This window comes from Coloeus monedula (assembly GCF_965178545.1).
Source record: "Coloeus monedula genome assembly, chromosome: 20".
Lineage (NCBI taxonomy): Eukaryota > Metazoa > Chordata > Aves > Passeriformes > Corvidae > Coloeus > Coloeus monedula.
Genome location: NC_138800.1, coordinates 3,484,015 through 3,501,946, shown reverse-complemented (window position 1 = coordinate 3,501,946; position 17,932 = coordinate 3,484,015). Strand labels below are relative to the sequence as shown.

The 17,932-nt window shown below is 43.4% G+C and overlaps 1 protein-coding gene across 1 annotated transcript; it reads right to left on the bottom strand.

Annotated features, from left to right (window-relative positions):
* Positions 1-2,952: 2,952 nt before the first annotated feature.
* Positions 2,953-10,831, bottom strand: RFC2 (replication factor C subunit 2). Its single transcript, XM_082294502.1, has 11 exons — positions 10,678-10,831; positions 9,525-9,594; positions 8,669-8,710; positions 8,165-8,271; positions 6,911-7,012; positions 6,035-6,135; positions 5,217-5,374; positions 4,788-4,853; positions 4,252-4,332; positions 3,812-3,925; positions 2,953-3,155 (listed from the first exon to the last, which is right to left on the bottom strand). Exons 1-11 carry the CDS (start codon positions 10,785-10,787, stop codon positions 3,045-3,047), a joined length of 1,062 nt encoding a protein of 353 aa, XP_082150628.1. The 5' UTR covers positions 10,788-10,831; the 3' UTR covers positions 2,953-3,044.
* Between the last annotated feature and the right edge of the window lie 7,101 nt (positions 10,832-17,932).

Genomic DNA, 17,932 nt, shown 5'->3' with positions numbered 1-17,932 from the left:
CTTCCTGCTACAAATGACTTGGCTCTAACTTCAGCAGAAGCACCCAGAGACCACAGGTGCCCACCGTTGGTGTAGCTGAAACTGGGTGGGTTGGAGTCTGGCTTAGGAGAAGGTTTACTAGTGGCTCCTACAATTGCTACAAGTTTCCACAGGACTTTTACAACAGAGAAAATCTAGTGCACTTCAGGGATGCACACAGGCAGGGAGCTACAGCCTGGTTTTCTGCTCGCCCCAGCCCAGCTTCTCCTCGCATCCTTAGGTTTCCTGATGGTCAAATGCTCTGCAAAAGTCTGCACAGGTGTATGGCAGCAGGGTCCCCGTGAGCTAGAAGCACAGAGTGACAGCCTGTGCTGGCTCTGCACAGGCTCCCAGGCAGGTAAGGGGTGCTTGAAATTGTGCCTGGCCCTCACAGGGCTATGAGACTGTTGGGATTCATCCTCAGCACCTGAAGAAGCTCCTGCTGTCCATGAAGTGCTGCAGACTGTGGATTGTTCACTGCAAGGGTGAGCTTGTTCCAAGTGATGTCTGATGATCTTACCCACTGGTGATTCATCTCCCAATCAAGGGAGCCATTCATGAATAGGAGATTAGCAGCAGTGACAGATCCTTGGCACACAGCAACAGATCCAGCTGGAGACCTCCCAGAAAGTTCTAAGCATTAGGTCAGTGCACGGTCAAAACATGAAAAGACAAGATTTACTGCTCTCCTCACTAAGCAGGGAGGCAGATTACACCAATTAGATTTTCTTGGTACAAGGTTCCTCCATTGCCAAAGTCTGAGTTTGAAAGTTGTGGAGCCAAAGCAGGCAGGGCAAGAGCTGGATGTGGAGAATTTTCCCTTTGCTTACTGGGTGTCTGAGCAAATCTCCCTTTGCAGCTCTCCAGGGCAGTCAGCTGTAGTGAGGGGTAAATCCATCCTTAGCTTTGTAAAAGCTTCTGGAGCACTTCTCAGCCAGTCACCTCATTACACTGGAAGGTATCCAGGGACTGTTTCAGGAACTCTCATCAATGTTTGTTATTAGTCTTGCTCTGAACAACCTCACAGTTTGTCTTTGCCATGAGTGAGTACGGATGTGTGTGTTCACTGACACGCTGTCCTTTCAGGATTGGCTTTAGGTTTGCAAGGATTTCTGGTGCTCAATCAGAATTGCTAGACGCAGTGTCATTTAAACCTAATACAAGGAGACTAACATCTCCCCTGGGCCCACCTCCTTCTCCTCACATTAGGTAGGCAGTCAAGTGAGAAATTCACTTCCTGTTTTCAATTTAAGATGCTTTAGAAAAGTAGTTCTGGCACTGCTGGTGCAGCTCTGAAATGGAGCTGGGGAGCCTGTGCTAAGTGCTGGGAAGCAGCGGCTCTGCACTCAGAGGGGGAACAAACACCTTTGGAGAGTAGGAGGTGTTGGTGGCCTCTGGGATCAATACTAGTCCTCTTCTAAAGAAAAGTGAGTGTGATTATGTCCCCACAGAGCTGGAAATTATTAGCCCAGAGGAGAGTGCTCCAAACTGGAGCTGTGAAATGCAGCTACTGAATATAGTTGAGAAGAAACCCTCTGAAACCAGGTAGGAACAGGAGCCATGACCCTCCATGTTCCTCACCCTTCCACTGGCACCACCACTGTAGGCAGGCACATTCCACAGGGTGAGGACTGGCCTTGAGTCATCCTAATACAGTGTTTGCTGCTTTATGAAACATCCATGGTAACACCTCTTCCTTCCCCATACAGCAATGAACACATTTAACGAGAAAGCAGAGACAGAGTAGGCTGGTTATGATGTGCAGTCAAAGGAAAATTAACCTTATTTAAATTTTTGGGGACAAAAGCTGTGATGCTGTGTCTGTAGAGAACTCAGCAGCTCAAGCCCCAGTATTAGACTATTAGTTGTGTACTTAATAGAGTTTGTGCTGATAGTGACAACTCACTGGCTGGGAACCAAAGCCTAAGTGCAGTACATATCTAGTGAAGGAGGAATGTATTTTTGAGCACTACATCCATTATTCCAAGAGCTGTTTGCTGCATGCCCTGCACTTTAGCTGCCAATACCCTTGCTCTCCTGCACATTGAATCACAAAAGTTTGTCTGCAATCTCTGCCAGAGGAGCTGCAGGAAGACTTGAGGGGAAAGTCATGATGCCACCAGCTCTTGCTGCTGAAACTTGTGACCCCTTTGGCTTGTCAGAGAATGGGAGAGTGTGCCCAGCCCCTGCCTCAGTGCAGGACCAGTCCCCAGGCTGAAGCCAATTGGTGCTGCCAGGAAAGATCCGTTTGGCACCAAGACAGCTGCAGTAGGGAACTGAACACCAGACCAGGCTTCATTATATTAAGATGTATCTGCTTGGAGACACAAGTCCCACATCTCATATCAGGTGGTCAAATTCAATTTATATTTACTTTCTCTCTGCATTTCACACTTAATTGCCCATCTACACTGGCAAGGTGTTTCCAAAACTGGACAGGAAAACATGATTCTGTAGCTTCTTGGCAGGCTGAAACTATGCCATTACCTAACCTGGACAAGCAGGGACAGGAAAGGGAGCTCACATGCAGAGCATCCCAGAATTTAGTAAAGTTTTTAAAGATTACAGAAGGAATATCCAAAATATAGTGGCACCATTAAGAAATGTGTAAAATTTCTCCTGTATGTTTGGTGGAAATACCTTCCCTACCACAGGACAAAGTGGCACTTGCACAATGTATCTCAATTATAACTTCAGTTAATGCTGTATTTTGTGCAAAAAAAATCCTTCTTGGTCTTGGTAAGATCACTGATGACCAGGCTTGAAGTGTAATCCCTAACAACAGGGTTCCATTTTCGTTTCTCCTGCTTAGGTCTCAATACCACGGACATAAACAGTTTTGCTGAGTGCACTGGAAAGATCTTACTGCTCTGGACTGTCACAGTCCTCCATTCTATCCTGGTTATAAAACACATAAAAGCTCACAGGTTAAAGTAAATTTTAGAGCTTTATTGGTCTAAATAAAAAAGCATGAATCATTTTTGCAAAAAAAATCTGGTTTCCTCTCAGCAGGCTCGAGGAGGTGCCTAACTGGCTGCAGGGGCTGCAGTCTTCTGGCACAGGCGGGCCAGCAGCCCAGCCATTTGTAAAAGGGAGTTCACACCTTCTGCTATCTTCATGTGAGTGTACCCGATTTCCTGGTGACAGAGACATTGTCAAGTCTTCTGTTTGCTCCCCCAGTCTGTGTATATTTTACTAATGACTAAATAGAACATACCTCTTACTGCTAAAAGACCAGCTTCAAGTCACTCTAACTTCACAGAATGTATCTACTCTATAAACCAACTAAAATGCCTTTTGTTTTTAAAATCAAAGCCTTTTTTTCCCCCACTTCCTTTGTAAGAAGCAAGGTGCCTACATATGAGGACAGGTTTCAAATATGAAGAGTGATTACATATCACCATCTTAACCACTTGTCAACTGCCTGTTAATATAATTTAATATTTTACTATCTGTTGGACTAGAATCAAGTACACACTTGATAAACATTTTCAAGGAGTTATTTGAGGTTTTGGTACAAATAATAAATTCAGCATTACATCTGCTGTTAATTTTGGCTGATCACTACAGTGCCTCCTGGCACTTCTGTGGGTGTTCAGATGCTAAACTTCAAGTGACCCTTACTGACAAACTGATGATGCAGTGGGAAAGAAAGCTGTAATGAGTCAAGAAACACTTTCTTTGTGCTAATATACAAGAAATTTTAAATGGAAACCCCTGAGGCTGCCCCCAATCACATCCTCTTCTTGAAAAGGCCCAAAAGATTCCCATCAGGAGCTGGGTTAGTACTAACCTTGATAAATTCCAGTTTCAGATATTCTGGCATTTGAAAGGTTTTACACACACGGAAGATATTGCCAATGACATCTTCTGGAGAGTATCCAAGTCGCCACAGGTGGGCAAGAATCTGTGCAGGCAAGAACAATCCCCCATTTATCTGCCAGGTGAGTCAAGATATTGACTTTTGGAACAGCTGTATATAACTGAAATTGCATGTACTATTTATCAGCTGATTTAACCTCAAGCATCTAGCAAGTAATTTCACTACAATTTCCTTTTCTGCGTGTCGGCTTATTTATCTGAACAAACTCCCACACAAAAGGGATTTAGTTCATCTACGTGGTATTGCCCTTATCTTAAAAAACAACACACATTGTGAATTCCTCAAAGCAAACAAAAAAATTTGTAGAGAAATAATGTCTTTCTATACTGACACAAGACATGAAAACCAACCTTGTATGCTTCATCAATATTTGCATTTATGCAGTGTTGTATCATTTCCTTCACAAGCAGAGGATGAGGCTCATCACATACCTGTATCCAAGAGAAATATTACACTTAAAATATTAGAAGACTTTGTGTTAAACCTCTGGTATTTTCACCAAGCTTCCATTGAGTTGAAGTACTGAATCAGAAATATTCCATAATACAGACTAAATTTTAAGTAATCTGACTTTTCAGATATTCTGTCATGGCAGACTCAACAGCATGAAATGAGAACACCCAAGTATAGGTTCCCAAGTTATCACTGAAATTTGCCAGCAGTTATGTGATTTGTGTGCTTTGAGAGAGCTGCAAAGCCACAGGGGCTCAGATGTGCCATTAGGGACATCTTTTCAAAAGGCATATGGGCTTTTTAAAGTCTAATGCTGTAACTGCTACATACACAGGGCTGTCTGCAAACTAGCAAAAAGGCTTATGTGTCCAATGGAATCTCACACAGCCATAGGGCTAAACTTCTGGCAAAACTGTTTTCAGCTATTACTGACCTTAAAGACATTTTCACTGTTTATAAAGCCAAATCCAGAGTATGTGGATTGTAGGTTGTTTAATGCCTGTGAAAGAAAAAATAAGACACTATTTATTTTCTGAAGTGCTCTACTTCTCACTCCTCTCCCCAGGATGAAATGCACTTCAGGAAATGATGCCAAATAAGCAGTTTGCAATTAAACAACAGAAAAAAAATCACCAATTTCTGCTGACTTTATTTCCTCCCACAAATTTGGTATCCACTTCCCACCAACTCACTTTTAATAAGCATTTTAAGCCCTCACAAAACCAAATAGTTTAGTTACTCTTGGGCCATAAGTCACGTCCCCGTTGCTTTACCTCTCCAGAGAGAAATCCTTGAGAGCTGCAATTCAGAAGTTTTTTTGCTTTAAATAGAAGCCTTTGTTTCAGTGTCTTTCTCCTCTTACCTGTCTCATATCACCTTGGGCTGTGAAGATAATGGCTTCTAGTCCATCATCTGTATATGATACATCCTCTTTCTCAACAATTTTCAGTAGCCTGGCAAGGATCTGTGCATCTGTCAGCTTGGTGTAACGCAGCACTGCACACCGAGACTGTATAGGTTCTGAGGACAGAGATGTGGAATTAGCTTCTCCCTTTTTCTCAAAAAACCCCACAATGAAACATATGTCTTCATTTCAGTTTCCAACAATTCTTATATCTTGTAAAGAAAACTGGTATGTAAGCTCCAAGCAGAACACAGCCTCTCCTTAAGCACATACAATTGTTACAGTCCTTCCCTTGAGCCCAAATGTGCTACTGGAGTTTTTCCAGTTTTGTGGAAATATATACAAAGCTCAGCTTCCTCTCTTCTCCTGGATTTCTGAATATAGATGTTTATCATGTTATTTTATCAAGGGAGCTCTAAAGGTCTGCAATGTGTTCACCTATAGGCAAACTTAAGATTATGATTCAGAAAGGACAAAAAGGGTACCCAGTAAACAATACATCAAACATCTTAAACTGTAGCAGAGTGGGATGCAGGTTAAGCCCAAAGCTTCTGCAGTCACATATGGCACTATCCATTAAAAATGGCTGCTCAAAGGGTTCCCTGACTATACAAATAAACTCTCCTATCAGCTGAACTACAGGTGGCTTGATTTTTCAGAAGTACCATGCTTTCTTGCAACAAGCTGGTCCAAGGTATTTCTGGAAGCTGCCTTGGAAGTTAGCCAACAGTATGGAGAGCATATGACAAGAACACCCAGGAACCAGCAGCACTTACCTATGATTTTGTCAGAGGCATTGCACGCAAGTGCGAAGCGTGTTGTTTTGGAATAAATTTCCATTGTTCTTCTCAATGCTTGCTGTGCTCCATCTGTCATGCTGGAGGGAGACAAGGAGTTAGGACAGATTTTGCCCTTCGCTCACTCATAAGTGCAGCCTAAGAACTATTTTCATACAAGCTTCAGAGTTTACTGATATTAAGCTGTGCTTTATAAATGACTTAATATTCTGGTTTGATAAACTAAGCAGCTTTTTCTAGTCACGTGAACAAACCCTGCAATGTCACTGAGACCTCCAAAACATGCAAACTGACATCCATAACATGCAAAATGAAATCATTAATGCTCTGAAGAACACTGCTAAGAATATTAATACACCACCTGCATAAGGTGGAGGAGGAGAATGTTCCATTTTCGTCCAGTGAAATTCTCTATATGAGCCAAACTCTTCAAAGAGAAGGAATCACAGAATCACAGAATCACAGAATGGTTTGGGTTGGAAGGGACCTTAAAGCTCATCCAGTTCCAAATCCCTGCCATGGACAGGGACACCTTCCACTAGACCAGGTTGCTCCAAGCCCTATCCAACCTGACCTTGAACAGTTCCAGGGATGGGGTATCTTTCCAGCAAACTGAAAGGTGCTGTTTCATATCCAGAGCACTCCACGTCAATATTCAGCATCTCTTTTGAAGCAATAATCTCTGCTTGCTGTGAGTACTCCCATAAAAACACTGTTCAATCCATATTAATTTCCTAACAAATTGTTTTGAACAGCTTGATAGAAACACTCAATACTGTCCAAGATTGGAGCTCTACAGACAGGAGAGATGTGGCACATTTCACACAGTAGCTGAGGTCATGAAAAGCAACATACCTGTCTGCTTCATCAAGGATGATTATTTTATGCCGACCTTTTGGAAGTGTGACCTTTTGCTGGGCAAACATTTTGATTTTGTTTCTTACAACATCAATGCCTCTGGAACGATAATTCAATTGACTCATGATACGTTGGGTGAAAATACAGAATAGATTTTTTTTCAGCAGCTACAGCAGAAGTGCTCCTGGTTCTCCCACTGTTTGTTCCTGCCCCTTCAGCTGTTTCAGTACAACTGCCGTGGAACCATGCTGTAAGCCACACTGTCCAACTGATTCGGATTCAAACACCAACAATCCTTGCTTTAGGGGGTCTTGAAGAAAATAATTTAACAGTAGCAACACAACTATACACAAAATCAGTAACCTTACTTGCAGTACCACCACAAAATGACTTTGTTTGGCACAAGGAAAGGGTAATAAGTAACAGCAGAAGCATTTAAGATTGCTTTGCCAGTTCTTCCCGCAGCTCCATCCACAGCCCCAGCTGTAGCTCAGAAGAGTTTAAGAAAAACAGCTGGATAGACTGAATCATATCAGCACAACATGGCTGTCAGTGCAAAGACCTACTTTTATTAAGAAAGGATTTTACTTTTTTTGTTCTGTTTAGAAAAAGAATGTTGTGATTCTGTAGTTCTTCTGTAACTGATACTAACAGAGGTAGGTGAAGGGTATTGTGCTCAGACAACCCACCAGGAAATGTCAGAATACTTCAGGATGGGTCTGAACAGAAATTGGGAAACGTAATCAGCCCTTAGTGCTGAGAAACATAATCAGCCTCTAGTGCCCATTAGATCCTTGGAGTACAGTCAGTGTCCCCTACACACCTAACACCCTGATCCTACATTTTAATCAACTGCCCTTATAGTCCTAATTTCTCTCCCTCTAAGTACTGAAGAGTTTCAGTATAAACAACCTGTTCACATTTCATTCTTAGGATCCTCATGAATGCAGTGGGAAGCTTAACTCTTTCAAATAAATTTGAGAAAAAAGTACCACTATGGATTCTGCACTCTACCTGTTTATATTTTCATTAATGAAAGTATCTATAAAGTTTATAAAACATCAAGAAATAATATCTGTGTTGATGGGTGAACACCAAAGATTGCCTAAATTTTAATTGGAAAGACTGTACTAAAGTAAGTCTTAAGAGGTTTTACTATAGCATTAAGCCTATGAAACTGGCCTGGGTTTAAAAACAGAAATGGAAACTTGCATTTTCATTAAAAATTTGGTAAGATTTATTCATTCTCACCTGTCATTTGAGGCATTCAGCTCCAGAACAGCATCCTTTAATGCAGGACCAAGCAGAGCACGAGCCAGGCACAGGATACTGGTGGTTTTACCTGTTCCTGGAGGGCCCTAAAAATGTGACAGTGCAGCAACTGCTGATAAGTTTAATGCAATTGTCTAAGCTGTGCTCTCTACAAATCTCCTCGGTCATGAAAGAAGGCTGCAACAGAGGAACTGCAGAGAAAACATCAGCCTGGAAGCTGTGCCTGAGCTCAGGATTCTGCTCCTAACAGAGGACGTATGCTGCAGGGAGAAGCACGGGTTGTGTTTCAGCAGGCACCTGAGGCAGAGTTAAACTTGTTTCTCTGTGTATTCTGCCAAGAACATTGCTCCAAGACCACACAACCAATATCTCTCCCTCACCAGTACACTCAGGCACAAAGCTGATCTGTACTGGGAGGCCATCCTGGCTAGATTTCAAATCCAGGACTAACACTGAAATACAGCATAACACAGCAATACTCACAGCAATTATAATATTTGGTACATTTCCCTCTCTTGCAAAGACCTAAGAAAGAATGATAATAAGAAATTATGTAAGAAAATAACATGAACAAGCAGTTTCAATTCTGTTCTATTTTAAGCATCAGAAACATGCTTCTTTTTTTCCCCTCCTGTTTCCATTTTTTGAACCTTGGTGCTTTTATATGTTTGGTTTTTTTAACTGAACTGTTAGAAATCAGCCCCTAGAATAATATGGAAATATTTAAAAGGACTTAATGCCACAGGTCTTTAGTACTCTTGCCTTTCCTTTGCATCTGTTTTAATTATACACTTGCTAGTATAATCTTTCTGTTAACAAATACTGTGTTCACAGATTAATTTGTCATAGAATTATAGAATCCTGGAATAGCTGGAATTGGAAGGGACCTTAAAGCCCATCTCATTCCAATCCCCTGCCATGGACAGGGATATCTTCCACTAGACCAGGTTGCTCCAAGCCCCATCCAACATTGCCTTTGACAATTTCAGGGAAGAATTGATACAGCAAACATTTCTTTAAAAAAAAAAAAAATTATGATTCTTTCTCTTGTTATATGAATTATGTTTATTAATTGAAACAATATTATTATAACAGCTACAAATTATCTAAACTGTATCAAATAGCCAATTTAAATATTCCAATTGAAAAAGGCATATTTCCTTACACACCACTCAAATATTATGTAAAACTTGGAATTTTTTAAGTAAATCAGGAAGCTTTCTTACACATACTCAAGTATGTATGTAAAAATACAACAGTGTTTTTACTGGCCTGTGGATCTATAAAGAAATACAGATATATAGAAATAAAGAAAAAAGATACAGGGACAGCTACACACCTCCAACCTGCTCACAGTATCTTCATTTCCAACTATTTCAGACAGTTTCATGGGTCTGTATTTTTCCACCCTGTAAAAGTAAAACTCCACACACTTCACCACATCTAATAACGCTTTAATAGTGCTTTAGAGTGATGGACAAGGAGGATTATGTTAAGAGAGCACGGGACAAAGATGACTGGACATGTCTTCAGTGCAAGTGCTGCAGGGTCTCCCTCACTGCTAAGCACAGCATTCCACAAAACTAATCATTCACTCAAAGAATCCCAGAATGGTTTGGCTTGGAAAGGACCTTAAAGGCCATCTCACTGGAGCCTCCTGTCATGGGCAGGGACACCTTCCACGAGACCAGGCTGCTTCAGGTCCAACCTGGCCTTGAACACTTCCAGGGATGGGGCAGCCACAGCTGCTCTGGGCAACCTGTGCCAGAGCTGTAGCACCCTGAAAGAAACACTTCCCAAGGAATCAGGGCCCAGACTGAAGGACAGATGGTATAAAAATTTATTCCATTGGTATAAAAAAGCAAAAGGAGGAAAAAAAAATGCTCAAACAGGAATTCAGTGCCTCAGCCTGAGGGGAGAAGCCACCCTGCGTGCTCTCCCGTAGTCAATACAGTGCAGGGCTGACTTTTCTCTGGGTTACAAAGGAAAACAATGGGATTTTCTTCACTATTGATTTCTGGAAGTGTTCAAGGCCAGGCTGGGGCTTGGAGCAACCTGGTCTAGTGGAAAGTGTCTCTGCCCATGGCAGGAGGCTGGAACAACACGGCCTTTAAGGTCCCTTCCAATCCAAACCATTCTGTGATTCTGTGATTCCTGCCTCCCCAGCCCGGCAACAGACCGGGCAGGTCGCAGGTCACAGGGCACAGGCAGAGTCCCCGGTTCCGAACCAGAATGAGCTCTTGCACCCCGGCGGGCATCGGGGGACGGCCTTGAACACGCGGGTCCCCGGGGCCGCCACAGCCGCTTCCTTCCCGCCAGCAGCGCGGCCCGCGCTCCCCTCGCGGGCCATGGCGCCCACAGCCCTGCCCGCCTCCGCGCTCTGCACCAATCACCGCCCGCCCGCCCCGCGCTTCGCCCCGCCCCGCTCCCTGCGGCGGGCCTTCATGGCGCCTCAGGGCGGCCGCAGCGCCTCGCCCGCTGCCCCTGCTCACCAGGGCAGCTCGTAGTGGCCGCTGCCGCCGATGGGCGCGGGCTCAGCGGATCCCCGCTTCTCGCCTGCCGACGGCCCGGCCTTCTCGTCCTCCGCCACATCCACCTCCATGGCGGCGCAGTTGGCGCTCCCGGCCCGTCTCCCCGCCGCCGCCGCCGCCGTGAGGGAAGGGGGGGGGGGCCGTGTTGGCAGGCCCGCCTCCGGGGCGGGCCGGCGGAGGCAGCGGGGTGGGCGCTCTCCGGCCGCTTGCCTGCTCCTGTGGCTGCTCGGTGGGGCGGGGAGGCGGCAGCCCCGGCCTGTGGTGGTGGGGCCGGGCTGGGCTGTGCCGAGGAGGGACTGTTGGTGAGGGGAGGCCGCTCGCAACTCGGCTGGGTGAGCTTGTGCTCGGCTGTTTGGACTCGCTGGGCTTCCTGCGCTACTGCGTGTTAAGATAATAATAATAACATGTTTGCATTTCAGGGGTCTAAAACTTTGTTTCTTCTATCTACCTCTATTTTCCCCCCATAAAATGAAAACAATACAAGATGCATTGCAAAATATTGTAAGCAGTTACGTTATAGTGGGGGGGGGGGGGTGATTTTGGCTCTGTTTATTGAACACGTACAATGTATACAGGTTGCCCAGGGAAGCTCTGACTGCCCTGTCCCTGGAAGTGCTCAAGGGCAGATTGGATGGGCTTGGAGCAATCTTGTCTAGTGGAAGGTGTCCCCATGGCAGAGGGTGGAATGAAAGGAGCTTTTAAGATCTTTTCCAACCCAAACCCTTCTGTGATTCTATGATTCTAAATGTTTTTTTCCAGGTTAAGTCAAGGCGGCTCATCCACCTAAGTCAAGGCTCATTTTTTTCTTAATTGATAATTCTGATGAAGTGTTATGGTACCAAGCTTATTGGTGCCCCTACATGCTACCAGCCCCTGACAGAGGACTGGGTTGTTTTATCCATAGCATTAGAATTTGGAAGTCAGTACTCATTTTCAACCTCAGTAGTTACGGGGGCCTTGGTACATCTTTCAGCTCTGTTTATGCTCCACGTAATTAATGACATTTGTGTTACCTCAGTGAGCAGAGCATCTGTCCTTCAGTCTGGGCCCTGATTCCTTGGGAAGTGTTTCTAATTTAAGATTGGTGTGAGGCAGGAACTCACAACTGACCTTATTTGAAGCTCAGTGTGAGCAGTGACGGAGTAACTTCATCTTACTTGTCAACAAGTACAACATCTGTATTCCAGTGTTATTGTCAGTACCTGTTATTGGTATTTTGAGGTTGACATATGAGCATTTGCCTTCAGCCTGTAAAACTGGCTCTGCCTATGGCCTGACAGTGATGGAGTTTGCTGAGTTTCTCCTAAGGCTCTGAAACTCTGGAGGGTGAAGTTCCTGTTTTGCAAAGTGCCGTCTAATATCTGACTTTTTATGTAGGTGGTAAGTGCTTTAATCTTGTTTTGCACATTGTTTTTATTAATAGCTGTAGTGGGTCCCAGTGATTGTAGGATGTTATGTAAGGGTAAAATTTGAAGTGTTCTGCAGCCCTCATGTGCCTGGCTGAGTTAACATCAACAGTGGATTAACTGCCTCCATTGGAGGTAAAGTAGATAATTAAATAATTATATGGCATATGAGGGTGAGAGTTAGCTTTTTTTTTTGGTATTCAGGCTGTTTGTTCCTGTGACACTCAAATTCACTCTTTTACTCTTGTCTTTAGATTTAATTTTCTGCAGTGCTCATCAGAATCCAACATGAGACAGTGAAATACTGCAGCACTGTTGGTCATAACAGCCTGTCATGCAGCACCCTGGATATGCTTTGGTTTCTTGCCGAATTAAACAGTAGTTCTGCTCTTAGGAAGTACCAGTTTCCAGATAAGATATCATTTTCCTGGCTAGCATTAATTCTGCCACTCTTATGTGTAGGATTGCTGCTGATAAGCACTCAAAGGACAATAAGAAAGGCTAATGATAACAACCATTGCAGAGAGCCTGATGACAGATTTTGTGATGTTTCGGCTAACAGTTGAAATAAATGTAGTTTTGAGCATGGTCTCCTAAAGTGCTGCAGCCCAAGCGTAGGCAGGAGCTTCTCACAGTGGTTTATCAAACACAGAACAAGTATTTATTAAGGCATAACAGTATTGATAGGGATATGTGGCAGGTGGACAGGCAAATGTGAGCTGAAAGTTTTAAAACCCGTCATGTCCCAAAATCCAAGCTGTTCTTATTGTAGTCTGACAGTTGAGATCACAGGATACATCCAGGGTGAAATGAATTCCAAATTCAATGCTGAAATAGCAGAACTTTTGATGTGTCATCAGCAATGCCTAAATACACATGTACGCAGATGTACTGTGTTACCCTGAAAGGAGAATAATCCTGAATTTAAGATTATTCTTTCAGATCCTTCTCCCTCATACCCCAAAAGATGTATAGAAAAGTTTACTAAGTACTTGTAATCAGTATAGAGTACCGACAAAGGCTTTTTGCTAATGGTTTATTCAGCAATTGGAGTGTTCCTCTTCAGTGTATTCAAACAGCATCTATTACTAGTAGTGGGGATCCCCATCAGAGAAATAAATCATGATCTTGTCAGCCCAGCAGCAAGGAAGTCCCAGCTTTAGATTCTTGAGGTGTAGGGAACAGGTCTTCTAAAGATCATATGGAAGCTCTTCTTAGACCAGCTCTAAGTCAAGGGCTCAAGCTCTAGTCCCCACAGGGAAACTAAAACTTAGCACAACACATTTCCTCAGAGAATTGGGTAAATGCAGAAGTCGTGGCAAAAGAATTGCTGCTTTGCATGCTATGGTTGGTGAAAGTGAGGGTGGCTTGTTTGGAGTTTGAACAACAAATTGAAATTAGTGAAAACACTAAAAGTGACGCAGTAGTTGAAAACAGTGAAAAGCAAGAGCAAGGGTGATGTGAGGTGTAAAACCCAGAAAGCAATAGAAATAACGCATGAGAGGAAACTAACTTCAGGCAATTGTTAGCAAGAAGTATGGATCTGTATATTATATATAAAAATTTCTTATATGCAGTGGTTTGGGGAGGGAGGGCAGAATGGTTTACTATGCAAGGTTGTTTTGCTTTTAGGTTAAATCCATGAGTTCAGCTTACTGTTGCTGTTAGGGCTAACACACATGCATGTTATCCTGCAGGTCTAGAAGACCAGGGGCTGAGGTCTGAAATTGCAGTATTAAGAGAAGTGCAGGGTTCCTTGAGCTGTTCATCGCTGGCCCCACCACCGCAGCTAAAGCTTTGGCTCCAGCTGCAGCCTGCTGCTGTTTCACAGCCACAAGTAGGTCATGAAGCACAGATGGCCTCGCTGCCAGGGACGTGTGGAGTCTGCAGTCCCCTTGCAGGCTATTCTCTCTCTCTTTCACACAGCTAGGCTGGAGACAGTGGAATGAATTCTCATGCTACCAACCATTTTATCTTGTGCTCAGTGAGGCTTAAGGCAGAGAGCAGAGCTAGAACAAATAGTGGGAGTGAAAGTAATGATGGGGCTGTTAGAAGGGAGGCTGGGCTGGTGCTTGATGAAATAGGGCATCACCGTATCAGGAGGTTTCCTCGGCCTGACACGTCTGCACCCAGACTGACAGGGGCCCTGATTCCTGCAGAGCTGCTGTGCTTGAGCTCTAGAGCAAAATGGAATGATGCTGTAAGTATGCAGGTATTAACTTGTCCTTGTTTTGTGGCATCACAAGCCCTGTCCATTCTTCATGTGTTTATCCATAGAATGGCCTTGGGGATACAGCTGTGCTGAGCTAATTTTAAAGGTACCCTTTAAAATTTCTTGCTAAGTGTAATGGCTGAGGTCCCACATTTCCTCTTCACCAGCACACAGCCATATCCCTGTGTATTTCTCCATCCACTGCCTCATCCTTACTCTTGTGAGCATCTCCAAGAGCTGCACAGCAACAGCAGCTCACCAGAACACACTGGGTAAATACAGCATGACACCTGCCCACACTGTTACCTGAGCACTTTTATTTGCAGCATCTCATCTCATCTCATCTCATCTCATCTCATCTCATCTCATCTCATCTTTTTACATTTTCATTAAGTAATTTTAAATCTTTTTTTTTAATGCTACCACACAAAATTTTAAGCAGCATGCCACCAACATCTGCAGTTAAGAAATTCACAGTGCTGAAAGTGAGGCAAGGCACAGGTTGTGGTGACAGAGCAGCCGGAAAGATGAAGTTCAGCTGATTGCTACTGGGAGACTCTAAAGTTGCATATATTTAAAATTCTTTTCTATAAGCATCTGAAAATACTTAAAAGAACGGGTTTTAAGTGCCATTTTAAGCCAGAGAAGCTTTATCATTATTTTTCTGCATGTGTTGAGGCATTTGTCAGAGCTTTACACTAGGTTACAAGAAAAGGATGCAGCAGCAGTGACTAGCCAGTCCTACTCTGCTGCCCTTTGGATGCTTAAGACTGAAAATGTGACTGAAATTTCCTTTTTTCTTTAAGCACATAGTAGAGAGCAACGGATGTCCAGCCCAAGTCCAGCCGCGTGGTTACAGCTTTAGTCAGTAGAGGGAGTATGGACGCCTGGGTTAAAGCCACACAGGTCACCCGGGACATCCAAGAGAACTGACTTTCTCTTAGAATTCCTGTTTTGTCTGCAAAACCAGGTAAATTCTCTACACGTACATTTTTCCTAGATGCCAAAATGCAGCTGTTGGCTCCTAACGTGGTTGATGAAGCTGAAAGTGTAGGAGAGGGGAATGATCCTTTGTGCTTGCCATGCTTTTCTTCTTGTGCAGCCTCCCTGGGTGCACTTGCCTGTTTGCACCTGCAGCTGGGGCTGGTATGGAGCACCACCTTTTCTCCTCCGTGTCAGGGTCTTACATCACCATTAGACTGTAGCAGGGTTCTGTTTGCTTCCAGGGAGGACACAGCCTCTAGCTTTTTACTGAGGAAGCTGAGAAAGTGATTCTGTGCATGACTTGCTGCCAAACATAGATGTTGCAAAGAGCATCCTGCAGAGCAAGTGCTTGCTGGGACTCCCTTGTGTAGGGGAAAGGATCTTGATGACAAAGAAAGAATCTAATGGCTCTGTGAGCTTTCTGCTTAAAGACTCAGCCCCAAGCTGGTGCAGAACCACAGGAGTGATTCGGGGGCTCTGATGAATGGTACAATCCAAGAGTTTGAAATGGAGGTAGACAATCTGGGTTCATCCATTCTTTTACCAGTGTGCCACTCTCTTTGTGTTTTCAGATGTAACACTTGGTCTATGTTTCCCATAAAAATGAGAATGTGGACTGGCTTGATTTATGTTTATCAGAACCGTCAAAAGAAATTTGCAAAAAATTTGATATAAAGTGGATTGTACTTTTCAACGTTACAGTATTGCTTGAGTTTTGGTCAGACACCATGCAGCCACGATACAGCACAATACTGCCAGAGTGCATCCAGCATTTGTACTTTCTTGTGCTCATTCCTTGCATCAGCAGTCTGGGAACATTCTTCACTGACTGCCCCTAATTGGTACTGCATGACATTATGCAACCCATTTCAGCTGTATCTAGTCTCTTAAATGCTGGGCAAAACTTGATCAGAGACTTTGTTTGGCTGAATGCAACAGAATAAATCTTAACATTGGTCTGCATTCATTTTGTACATGTCACAGATGGAAATGCCATAATGTTGTTGTTTATTGACAGTCCAGGACTTACTAGGCTGTGGAACTCTTGGATTCATTCAAGTCTGCAGAGCATAGATTTAGAAATATCAGAAGGAAGAGCTGCTGTGTTCCAAGCCATCAAGTTCCTAAAGCATAAAGGAGGAATTTAGCAAAAGGTTACAGTAAGGGTCAAGTCTGGTTTGGTTTAGAGTGCTCATGATAGAAGACGTGAGAAAAACCTGACAAAATTAAAAAAGGAGTTATTCTCTTTGGATCTCTGTGTGCATAGGTGATTTTTTTACTCCAAATGTTTGATGTGGTTTTGCCTAGATCAGGAATAAAAACCAGGTCTTGTACTCTTAAGGTTCATTTTAGTGGCTGCATATCAATTTGCGATTGAAATGATGACTTGGTGTAGTAAGTCTAGAGCCAAATACCAAAATATGCAGTTGATTGTCAGAGGAGAAAATTGCTTGTGAACCCTTCCTTAGTCTGACATGAAAGGACAGAGTCCTGTGTTACTGGGTGAAGATGTATTCTGGTTTATGGGGTTGAAGTCCAGCAAAACCCAGGTGCTGCATGAGCTGGCACTGCACAGGTAGAGTTGGCCCCAGGGCTCCAGGCAGCCTCTTTCAAAGGAGCTGTGACAGGACATTCCTGTGCAGGTAAGCCTTTGTTTATTAGCCCTGCAATCCAGTCTCTCCTCCACCTGGGTTAACTCCCTAAATTTAAGGCTGCTTCCCTAAATTAAACCTTAATTAGGTTCACTATATCTTTCAATTTAGGACATTTGTTGTTTATTGTTTCCAGTTATCACAGAAGTCTGAAAAATAGGGGAGAGGAGAAAAAGTTTCTCTTTCTTGCATTAGTCACTTGGGCTGTGCCACTTCCAAGTGAACAAATCCTGTCAGAGCGTGCCTTATAGAGTAAGTGGGACTCATCTGCAGGTTTGAACACAGGTTGGATAGCCTCCTGATGTTTAGTCACTTTCCTGAAAATGCCTGATTTCCCTGCAGCCTGGTTGCTCTTTCTGCTGACCTACTGTAAGGTGGTGGTTTCCTCTAAAACATAAACACAACAGGAAAGGGCACTAAATTCTAATATTGGGAGGGCTCCATTGAAGCAGCAGAGTCATTTTTCACTTCACTGTTGCATTTAACCATTGTGTAAGAACCCAATGAGACAGATTGCCTATCTAGTATCAGTAAATCTTGCTTTAATGGTAATAGAGTTAACCTGATCAATTAAACATTAACTTATATATCTTTCTTTTGTATTTTTTAACCTGTACTTCCTCAAAGCAGCTTTAACTGTAGCAGGAAGGGAAATCCTTGTATCAGTCTCCTTTGTTCCATGCACTCACAGCACCTCAGAGTGTTTGGGTTGCACAGAAGACGCACTGATTCAGCGTCCTTGGTTGTTTGCAGAGCTTTGATGCTGCAAGCCACAGGGTAAAAAGATTCTGTTGCAATTGGCTTGGAGAAGTATGAAACCATTTTGTACATATGGATTGTTGATTTAATTTAAGGGTGGTTTCTTAGGGCTTTTTGTTGTTTTTAAAATTTCTATGTGCAACAGTAAGCTTAGGTGATGCTTGCACTGATAGAGAATTATTTCTTCCTCCTCTTACCCCCTT

Excerpts from the sequence above, each read along its gene's own strand:
- RFC2 (XM_082294502.1), bottom strand. The coding sequence starts at position 10,787 with ATGGAGGTGGATGTGGCGGAGGACGAGAAGGCCGGGCCGTCGGCAGGC. Across the intron at positions 8,711-9,524 it reads ATACTGTGAGCAGGTTGGAG|GTCTTTGCAAGAGAGGGAAA; the intron begins GTGTGTAGCTGT and ends ATTCTTTCTTAG. Across the intron at positions 4,333-4,787 it reads ACAGTGAAAATGTCTTTAAG|GTATGTGATGAGCCTCATCC; the intron begins GTCAGTAATAGC and ends TCTTGGATACAG.